At 40.5% G+C, this 9,951-nt stretch overlaps 2 protein-coding genes across 3 annotated transcripts in view; both read left to right on the plus strand.

The window, feature by feature from the left end:
• The window catches only part of lamb2 (laminin, beta 2 (laminin S)), a 75,853-nt gene extending 70,492 nt beyond the window's left edge, over positions 1-5,361 (plus strand). For both annotated transcript variants that reach the window (XM_035940689.2, XM_023293635.3), the window contains 6 exons: positions 190-334; positions 431-638; positions 720-861; positions 1,592-1,768; positions 1,851-2,010; positions 3,791-5,361. In XM_035940689.2, the coding sequence (XP_035796582.2) occupies positions 190-334; positions 431-638; positions 720-861; positions 1,592-1,768; positions 1,851-2,010; positions 3,791-3,927 (969 nt within the window). In that variant the 3' untranslated portion in view covers positions 3,928-5,361. The remainder of the gene's footprint in view (positions 1-189; positions 335-430; positions 639-719; positions 862-1,591; positions 1,769-1,850; positions 2,011-3,790) is intronic.
• Positions 5,362-6,634: 1,273 nt separating this feature from the next.
• LOC111584480 (tubulin alpha-1A chain-like) lies at positions 6,635-9,506 on the plus strand. Its single transcript, XM_023293634.3, has 4 exons — positions 6,635-6,826; positions 7,550-7,772; positions 7,858-8,006; positions 8,114-9,506. Exons 1-4 carry the CDS (start codon positions 6,824-6,826, stop codon positions 9,092-9,094), a joined length of 1,356 nt encoding a protein of 451 aa, XP_023149402.2. The 5' UTR covers positions 6,635-6,823; the 3' UTR covers positions 9,095-9,506.
• Positions 9,507-9,951: the final 445 nt, after the last annotated feature.

The raw sequence follows: 9,951 nt of genomic DNA on the forward strand, positions 1-9,951 counted from the left end.
TCTGTAGACAAAACACAAACCTGGGACTCTTTATCACCTAAACAAGTCTTGGAAACGCCGGAATAGTGGCCATAAGAGGAGATTTCCTTCAACAATCTCACCATGTCAACCTTCAAGCAAACACAGACCCCTGTAGTTGTATCCGTCAGTCTTTAGTCACTACTAAAAACTTTCCTGCCTTTTATTCAGGTTGCAGAGGCAAAGACCAAAGCAGAGGAGGCCAAAGGTAAAGCCCAGGCTGCTCTGGATAAAGCCACGGCCACCAAGAACAAGGTGGAGCGCTCCAACAACGACCTGAGGGACCTCATCAAACAGATCCGGGAGTTTCTCACTCGTAAGTCTTTTTACTAAGGACCTACAGATTTACCCACCAGCATGTAGAATAATCTTACTGCCTCTTTGACGTGTCTGATGCGTGTCTTTGTTTCAGAGGAGGGAGCCGACCCAGACAGCATCGAGGACGTAGCGAACCGAGTGTTGGAGCTCTCTATCCCGGCCTCGCCTCTCCAGATCAGACACCTCGCTGACGAAATCAAAGAACGAGTTCGCAGCCTCTCGAACGTGGATGCAATCCTGCAGCGTACGCAGGACGACGTCCGCAAGGCAGAGCAGCTGCTGCTGGATGCCAAGAGGGCAAGGTAGTAAAAAAAACTGCACAGATGCAAAGGTGTAGAATGAATTGTACCTCTTGCTCTCATTAACACTTTGTTGTTGTGAAGGCATCGTAGTGAGGGAGTGAAGACCACAGCAGAGACGGTGAAACAGGCCCTGGTGGATGCTAAGACTGCTCAGACTTCAGCAGAGAAAGCCATCGCAAAGGCTAAAGCTGACATTGGGGAGACTGAGAATCGACTGGCAGAGGTTAGTAAATTACTAAACAAGACAAAGATATTAACTCGGTTACAAGTCTGTTTCATCATCTAATTGTCCAAACAGTTGTATTTATGGCAGGAGGTAAACGTACGCCTTTATTAGTCCACAGTGGAAAAATGTGCAGCAAAGGAGATAGTGCAAACATTTGAGAAATATCAGCTGAAAAATTATAGCAAAACAAGAAAAGCACTCAGAGAGCGCAGTACTCCATCAAGGCTGCTCAGTCATTGTATCATTTCTGATGGATGAAATCTTGAAAAAATGTGCAGCAGAAATCACTGCAACATAGAATGTGAAAGAAAGGCTCATCTTTGGCCTCCAGATTCTCCTTATCAGCATGCACCACCTTTTCATCACTCTATAAACGCTCGCATGAATGAGGTCTATGAAGCAACAATTTAAAGCCACATTGTTGTGTGGATGAAGCAACATCAGCGAGCTCCAAGCTTCCCTCTACTTTTTTTCTTTGATTGTTTCAAATGTTTGCCTTTTTTTGGACAATAATATGAGGCTTTATAGTTTACAGTAAAAGTGGGAGAACATTTTTGCAGAACCCTCGCAGTGTGAAGCATCAGTGATTTCTGCAGTATAATTACATGAACATGCAGAGCTACACTTTGAGAAATGACGCCCTAGTGCATACAGCATAATGAAAACATGTTCCATCCTGTCTGCGATGAGGTCGAGATCTCAGTTTTCTCCTTCATTCGCTCCACAGATCGAGTCCGAGACGTCCAACAGCGAGAAGGACCTGAATGACGCCATGGACCGACTCGGCACTCTGGGACACGAGATCAATGCCCTGAAGACCAAACGTGCCAACAACAGCATGGCAGCAGCCCGAGCCGAGGAGACGGCCACCATGGCCCGGGACAAGGCCAACGAAGCCAAGCAGGTGTGTGACTTTGTTTGTTTGTTCTTCACTGAAATCAGACTCAGCCATTACAGAAACTCTTCTCTCCTGTGTCGACGCTCAGATTCTAGACGGCCAGCTGACAGATAAATACAACGAGGTGCAGCAGCGGGTCGACACCAAAGCCAAGGCTGTGCAAGACGCCAAGAAAAGAGCGGAAAGTCTCAGGGACGAAGCGAAGGAGCTGCTGAAAGACGCCCAGAACAAGCTGCAGAGACTCGCAGGTACCTGTTAATACCTGTTTGTTGCTCTGTTTGTGTTTATTGCATGTGTTTCGAGGAAGAAAACATGTCCTCAATTAAACTTAAACTTGATGCATCATATATAGTCAGCAAAAATAATAATTTGACTTCAAAGTGATATTTTAATATGAATTCATCCATTTAAATGCAAATTAAGATGAAAAAACACAAAACTGAGCAGATAGCAAATGCAGATCAACAACTAAGTGGATCCTGGAACTGTAGTTTAAACGCCAGAGTCCATAAAAACTGATTTATTGACACTTCTTATACAGTTTTGTCTGATTTAAAGCACAAACCTGTGCATATTGTCCAGAGATAGAATCTGAATATATAAATGGAAACAGTAAAACAAAATTAACAGTATAATAATTAGAAATAGAGATAAAAGTGATATAATGAAAATAATTAGGGGGCTAAAACATATTGAAACTCAGCATGTAAAAGGCAGAAAAACATTTTAAGGAGAAGAAATAAATCAATTAACAGTCGTGAATGTCGAATCGATCATCTGAGTACATTAGGCAATAAATGTATGTCAAGTTATAATTCTGTGCCAAAGATGTCAAAGATTGTCACCTGTTTAATATTGTACAGTTTCATTTTGTGGCAAGTTGCTTTCTCTGAAGCTAAAAAGCCTGCACCATGCATTTCACTTTTGTTTTGTTGAGATGCAAAACGTATTTGAAATACATGTCTAAAAAAGCATCAGTAGGTCGTGTGTCATCAGGAAGCATATAAAGTTGTGCATCATCAGCATAGTGAAGGAATAAGATGCCTTCTCATAATTCCAGCAGCAGGTAGAATGTACAGTATTTGTGAAAAAGCAGTGAACCAAAGAAGAGTTGACCAAGACAGCAAAATACTGGCAAAAATAGAATCAAACAGTTTAAAATATGAAAACATGGCACAATCTGAATCAGAATCAAAATGAAAAGAAAATAGCATGTTATAAGATCAAAGTTTAAGGTGAAATAATTATAAAATACAGGGGGTCCTCACTTTATGACGTCTTCGACCTACAGCGTTTTATCGTTACATCGTTACTGGTTGTGGCCAGGTCCTCGGGTTACGATGTACAGCGTTTTGTCATTGTGTAAGAACTGGTTATGTGGAACTAGTTGGCGAGCGGAGCAGATGAATACGTCGTCATGGGACGCTATAAGACGGCTTTGTTTACATTCTCCGGTTGTACGCCACTTGGGATTGCGCTACACTCACCAACTTTTTGCCCTTCATTTTGGCTCCCAAGCATAAGTCAGACTCTTCTGATGCTTCGAAGAAAAGGAAAGCCATCTAAAAGTTAAATTAGTTATAATAAATTGCTCAAGTTGTAAAAATAGTGCAATATATTCTGTTATCTTCTTGTAAAATGACTAATACATGCATGAAAGTCGTTGGCATTCATGACTTTTCCGAAGAACTGATTGATATTGTGATGCACGTAACGGCTTTGTTTACATTTTCGCCAGAGTTCCAACTTACGCCGAAAATCAACTTATATTGATCCATAAGAACAGAACTCCGACATAAGTCGAGGACCCCCTGTAATAGAAATTAGGACTATTAGGAGACATCAAAAGTCTTTTAAAACATGTTGAGATTTTTCTTAAAAATATCAATGAAGGACGAACTTTTCAGGAAACAGTCATCTTTTGAGACAAAGTTCGCAAGAAACCAAAAGCTATTTAGAAATAGTTCCTGTGTTTCTGTCGTGGAACCCTTGACTGCTATTCATTCCTGAAAATCCCAATTCCTGCAGAACTGGAGAAAAACTACGAGGAGAACCAGAGGAGGTTGGAGGGAAAAGCTCGGCAGCTGGACGGTTTGGAGGACAAGATGAAAGGAATCCTGAACGACATCAACAGACAGATTCAGATCTACAACACCTGCCAGTAACCCCTCTGCTGTTCTGCCGTTTCATTCTGCAAACCTGACAATTGACTTTACGGTAAAAAAAAAAAAAAAGTGAATGTGCATATTTTGTGTCTTTTTTTTTGTAAATGTTTAAAACTGTTGCTGTTACACTGAATTATATGAACATAACTGAACATGTAAAGGCTGTCTGAGGTCACGCATTTTAATTTGTGCACATTATTTTTGCTTCTGATTTTAACAAAGAATATGGAATGTATGAGTTCGAGAAGTTAACTATGCACAGATTTCAGGAGAAAATTGAGCTTTAAAAATAATCTGCAGGTTATTTTTGTAATCATATTTATATACTATTATTTTTGCCTTTATTTAACAGTTGATAGTGTAGCTGTGATTATGTGGGATGAGCCTTAAAGCCGGAGTAGGCAGTTTTTTTCTTGGCATCACTGGGCACAATGTTCTAAATATACTGAAGGAACTTCATTCTTGGCTATGTTTTCAGACTTTAGAAAGTCTGACAGGAGATTTTTACTTTTAAGATAACGGTTTGAACAGACACAAAATCCACAGTGGAAAGAGAATTCAGTGGGGCAGTCGGTTAGATTCCTTTTCCAGATTTCTGCTGACAGCATCTTTAAGCATTTGGCCATCAGATGCTTGTTAAAAACATTTATTTCTGTCATGTAAATGGACTCTACACTGCCATTTCTGTTTATTTCCCACTAGAATCACGTTAAACTGCAGTGGACGGTGTCTTTTTGCAGCAGTGAACAGCTTTAAAGTGCATGACAACATCAAATCCAAGTGTGTTCAGATTCATCTGTGTTTTTGGAGGCTGCTTGACAGAATTATTTTGCTTCGTGGTAGTTTATTTTCAAATAAGCCCAAAGAAGAACAGGCTTCTTCAGTGAAAAGTGTGGTGTAGGAATCCAGTTAGTCTTTGTACGAACATGTGACCATTTTATATCAAAATCAATCACATTGATCCAGTATCGCTGTGTAAGTGGGTGGTCCGGAGGGAAAAAGCTTTATGGTCTGGTTCAAAAATGACCATTTTATCTTAGCATGCAGACTGAAAATGGAAAAACATCACTATTGTACATGTTTACAGCAGAAACTCAAACCAGCCACTGTTCATGGACACAAAATTGATCAAGTCTTTAACAAACCGAACTGTTCAAAATGCCAAACTATACACATTGTGAGTCTTTTTCATATATTCCTGATGAAACCTGTAAAATCTGCTGTCGTTATGTTAAACAAGATCCACAATACAGTGTCTGTTTGTACCTTATACTGCCAATTTCATTTATTATTTCCGTGACAAGTTTTGTTTTAGGAAATAAAAACCCTCTCAGCTGCAGCCACGTGGTTGACAACTAAAGCCAAAAATACACAAAAACCTGTGTAAACTTTTACAGTGTACAGTTTTGTGAATAAAGGTTAAATCATTTCACATTTTCTGTGTTGAAGTCCCTCCTTTCAGCATCTTAAACCCCTCCATGACTGATTTCATCTCATTTTAAAACCATGCAGGCTGTGCTGACTTGACGGTCGGCGAGGGTGTAAGATGTCTTATTTCTATTTTTGTGTTCTATAAAGCTGCTGCTGAGTGATGCCACAAGCCCTGGATGTCGCGTTCAAAAGAGTCTCAGCAGATTTACAGAGAGAAAACAAAAGTGAATGAACTACATCAGAATAAATATTGATTTAAAAGGCTTTCTTAAGAAATTTTAAATGACGAGGTTAACTGCATTTTTTGAACTAAAACTTAAATAAAATTCTGGATTTTCAAAAATTTCCCCAAACTTAAACTGTGTAAAAGCCATAAAAGATATCAAAACATAGATTTAATCAAATCATATTCAAGGCCTTGTGACGTGCTTAATCTTTGAATGGAGTTTCTACTGTAAACGCTGCCAGAGCTACAGGGGTACAAAGAAGGCTGGTTTTGGCCGAAAATCGTGTTGGAAGAAGCCAGAGGAATACAAAAACTGAGCTTTAATGATTAATATAACTGCATTAAAGCTAGAAACACGACTCCTAACTAAAATGTGAAGCTTGCTAACGAGATGTTTGCAACAACTCTTACTACTGATGTCTGTACTTACTGATTTTATATTCTTTTTTTTTTTTTTAGGAATTTCAATATTAATGGAATCCTATGGGAAAACAGACTGAACATACTCAACTTTAAAAATTGGCAGCTCTGACATATGTCCACCTACAGACTTAATGAAAGGTTTAAAATGCTTTTTTGAGTCTTAACTTGAAAAACAGAAAATTTTAAAACAGTTTGATCTTAAATGACTGAACAAATGAGCTTAATATAAAACAAATGCCATTGCAGAGTCAAGGAGGACAGAGGCCCGACATCACAGATGTACTTAAATTGAACAAATCCAACATTTTTTGCCTTTAATCACATTAAATACCAGGAAGTAAATGTGGAGCTTCTGGTCTCTGGACAGTTCCCCATTTTGTCCGGTTTGTATGATTTGGTCTGTAAATATATAAAAAGGCTGCACATGACAAGAAGCATGTTTAACATGGGCTGTGGTAACTTCAGTGTTTATTTTTTGATTTTTCTTTAATTCTTGTATTTTTCATTTGCATTTCTCACACTGTGACATTGAATTTTCTGCTTCCATGACAAACTGACGGTTTGACAACGAGACAAAATGGCCAGTGTGAAAAAACGGCTCAATTTTTTTTGAAAAGACGACCGTTTGTGTTAAACCAATAGGAGAGCAGCTCTTGCGACTCTCAGCCAATCAGATGCAGCTGCTGTTAGCGCCGCGCATTGCGAGTATAAAACCCTCGTAGCGCAACGGCAGCTTCTTCCACAGAACTCTGAGATCTGAAGCTGTAACGTCCCTTTGTTCGTATTTCAAGGTCCGTCGACACAAAGTCCGCAAACATGGTGAGTAAGCTGCTTTTAAAACTCACATCAGTTACTGCGTGTTTCAAGTTGGCTCTAACAATTGACAGTAACTGATTTTAAGTTGAGTTGCTAAAGGTAACAGTTATTAACTGTTACACTAACGTTAGCTAACTTGCTAAGTTAGCTAACATTCCGTGGAAACGTTGGCTAACGGTTAGTCAGCAAAAGTCCCTTTTTAATTTTTTTTTTGGCAAAATTAGCTATTAGTTAACTGGGTTGTGATTTTAAATGTTTGCTAAGTATAATTTAAGTTCTTGTTGTTTTGCTTTCAATTAAAAAGTCAGAAGTTATGAGTCCAGTTTTAGTCATACTTGCAGTTCCAGCTTTTGCCCAGTTGGTGAACGTTTCAAACAGCCTGTCACTTCACTCTGCTGCTGCCGACTGACTTTATCGAACTTGAAGGAATCAGTGAATCAAACAATTAATCTAATAGTTTTCATGTTGTAAAATGTGTTGACTGGAGTTCAGGAAACTGCATGTGTGTGAAAACTATGACTGTAACAGTGTCTGGCTATGGCAGACTAAAATTATGTTCCTCCAGAGAGTTTTTATAGTTCCAATGTGAGACTGTTTCTGTGTCCTGTTTGTTTTAGTTGATTTCATCATGTAATGAGTAATCTGAAGTGTCTTATTAGTAGCTGTTAAGACATATTAGCATGAGGCTAACTGGTAAGATTTGTAAATTGTCTTGTTTTCCTCCAGCGAGAGTGTATCTCCGTCCACGTTGGTCAGGCTGGAGTCCAGATTGGCAACGCCTGCTGGGAGCTTTACTGCTATGAACATGGGATCCAGCCAGATGGACAGATGCCCCGTGAGAAGGCTGTTGGAGGAGGAGATGATTCCTTCAGCACCTTCTTCAACGAGACTGGAGCTGGAAAGCACGTCCCCAGAGCTGTGTTCGTGGACCTGGAGCCCACTGTCATTGGTAAATAAACTCTCAGTAGATCTAGAAGCTGCTTGTGGCTGTCGGTCAAAGCTCCCGTGATTTCTGATTGAATGTGTCTCCTTAGATGAGGTTCGCACTGGGACCTACCGCCAGCTGTTCCATCCTGAGCAGCTGATCACTGGCAAAGAGGATGCTGCCAACAACTACGCCCGTGGACACTACACCATCGGTAAAGAGATCATTGATCTGGTTCTGGACAGGATCCGCAAACTGGTGTGTAAATTCAGGGCAGCTATTTTCTAATATGTCTCACATATCACTCATGAAATGATGTTCCTGTATGTCACGTTTGTCTTCTGTGTCTCCCTCTCTGTCCTCAGGCTGACCAGTGCACTGGTCTTCAGGGCTTCCTGGTGTTTCACAGCTTTGGTGGAGGCACCGGCTCTGGTTTCACCTCCCTGCTGATGGAGCGTCTCTCTGTTGACTACGGCAAGAAGTCCAAGCTGGAGTTCTCCATCTACCCAGCTCCCCAGGTGTCCACTGCTGTGGTGGAGCCCTACAACTCCATCCTGACCACCCACACCACCCTGGAGCACTCTGACTGTGCCTTCATGGTGGATAATGAGGCCATCTACGACATCTGCTGTAGGAACCTGGATATCGTGCGTCCCACCTACACCAACCTGAACAGGCTGATGGGTCAGATTGTGTCCTCCATCACTGCTTCTCTTCGTTTTGATGGAGCCCTGAATGTTGATCTGACAGAGTTCCAGACCAACTTGGTTCCATATCCCCGCATCCACTTCCCTCTGGTCTCCTATGCTCCTGTCATCTCCGCTGAGAAGGCTTACCATGAGCAGCTAACTGTGGCTGAGATCACTAACGCCTGCTTCGAGCCGGCCAATCAGATGGTGAAATGTGACCCTCGCCACGGCAAGTACATGGCTTGTTGTCTTTTGTTCCGCGGTGATGTGGTGCCCAAAGATGTCAACGCTGCCATTTCCACTATTAAAATGAAGCGCACCATCCAGTTTGTGGACTGGTGTCCCACCGGCTTCAAGGTTGGCATCAACTACCAGCCGCCCACCGTGGTTCCTGGTGGAGATCTGGCCAAGGTCCAGAGGGCCGTGTGCATGCTGAGCAACACCACTGCTGTGGCCGAGGCCTGGGCTCGGCTGGACCACAAGTTTGATCTGATGTACGCTAAGCGGGCCTTTGTTCACTGGTATGTAGGTGAGGGTATGGAGGAGGGAGAGTTCTCTGAGGCCAGAGAGGACATGGCAGCTCTAGAGAAGGATTATGAGGAGGTGGGAGTCGACAGTGTTGAGGGTGAGGGAGAGGAGGAAGGAGAGGAGTATTAAAATGAACAGGAAGGCATTTATTAAGAAATGAATCAACTGGAAATGTTCTCAAAAAATCTCAGATATGTTTTAGTTGAGTGTTGAGAAAGTTGAAGTTATAATTTCAGTTTGTGCAAAAGAGGAGTATTGGCAGGGACATGAGCACGAGTTCAGCATGAATAATTTAAAGTTTTTACTTAAATACCTTCCAATAAGAGATTTTTATCCATCATTTTACTGCTTTTAGTGTTGATGAAATCAAACTGACAGTGAAGAAGAGGAACGTTCAAATGGATATGAAGCACTGATTTCAAGTTCTCTCTTAAGTGTGTTCAAAACCTAAATGTTTGTCTACCTAATATCTAAGAAAAAAGAATAATTTTAAGAAATAGAAAATGTTTGGCTTAGTTTTAAATAAACTTTTTAACATGAAGTTTGTCTGTGCTGTTTGTTGTTTATTTGTTGCAGTGTACAAACTGTATTCAATGCTACAGTCATTATATTTGAGCTAGGATTTCCTTTACAGGATTTAAAGATTTTGTTTGTTCATTAATGTCAAAATTTGCAATCTGATTCATGCTGGAAACTAAATTCTGACTGTGGACACACCGTATTATTAAGATTTTTCACAGGAAATTTATATTCTGGCTTCAGGAAAATCCAATAAGTACAGGACATGAAAATAAGATAAATCCCAAGTCACATAACTACTTTTTTTTTTTTTTTTTTTTTAATCTTTGGGATTAAAGAGATGAACTTGTGTTTCCAACAGTTACAACCACAATGAACTGAAGTAATTGAAGTACAACCAGCATTTGTAATTATTTGGAGACCTCTGGTGGTTGTTTTGGGCGATGACAAGCACAAGTCAAACAAAA

The sequence above is a fragment of the Amphiprion ocellaris genome, chromosome 8 (genome assembly GCF_022539595.1).
Source record: "Amphiprion ocellaris isolate individual 3 ecotype Okinawa chromosome 8, ASM2253959v1, whole genome shotgun sequence".
NCBI classification, from domain to species: domain Eukaryota; kingdom Metazoa; phylum Chordata; class Actinopteri; family Pomacentridae; genus Amphiprion; species Amphiprion ocellaris.

Bases quoted from the DNA above. Each gene is read 5' to 3' on its own strand.
- LOC111584480 (XM_023293634.3), top strand. The intron at 7,773-7,857 runs GTAAATAAACTC...GTGTCTCCTTAG, and splicing joins CCTGGAGCCCACTGTCATTG to ATGAGGTTCGCACTGGGACC. The intron at 8,007-8,113 runs GTGTGTAAATTC...CTCTGTCCTCAG, and splicing joins TGGACAGGATCCGCAAACTG to GCTGACCAGTGCACTGGTCT.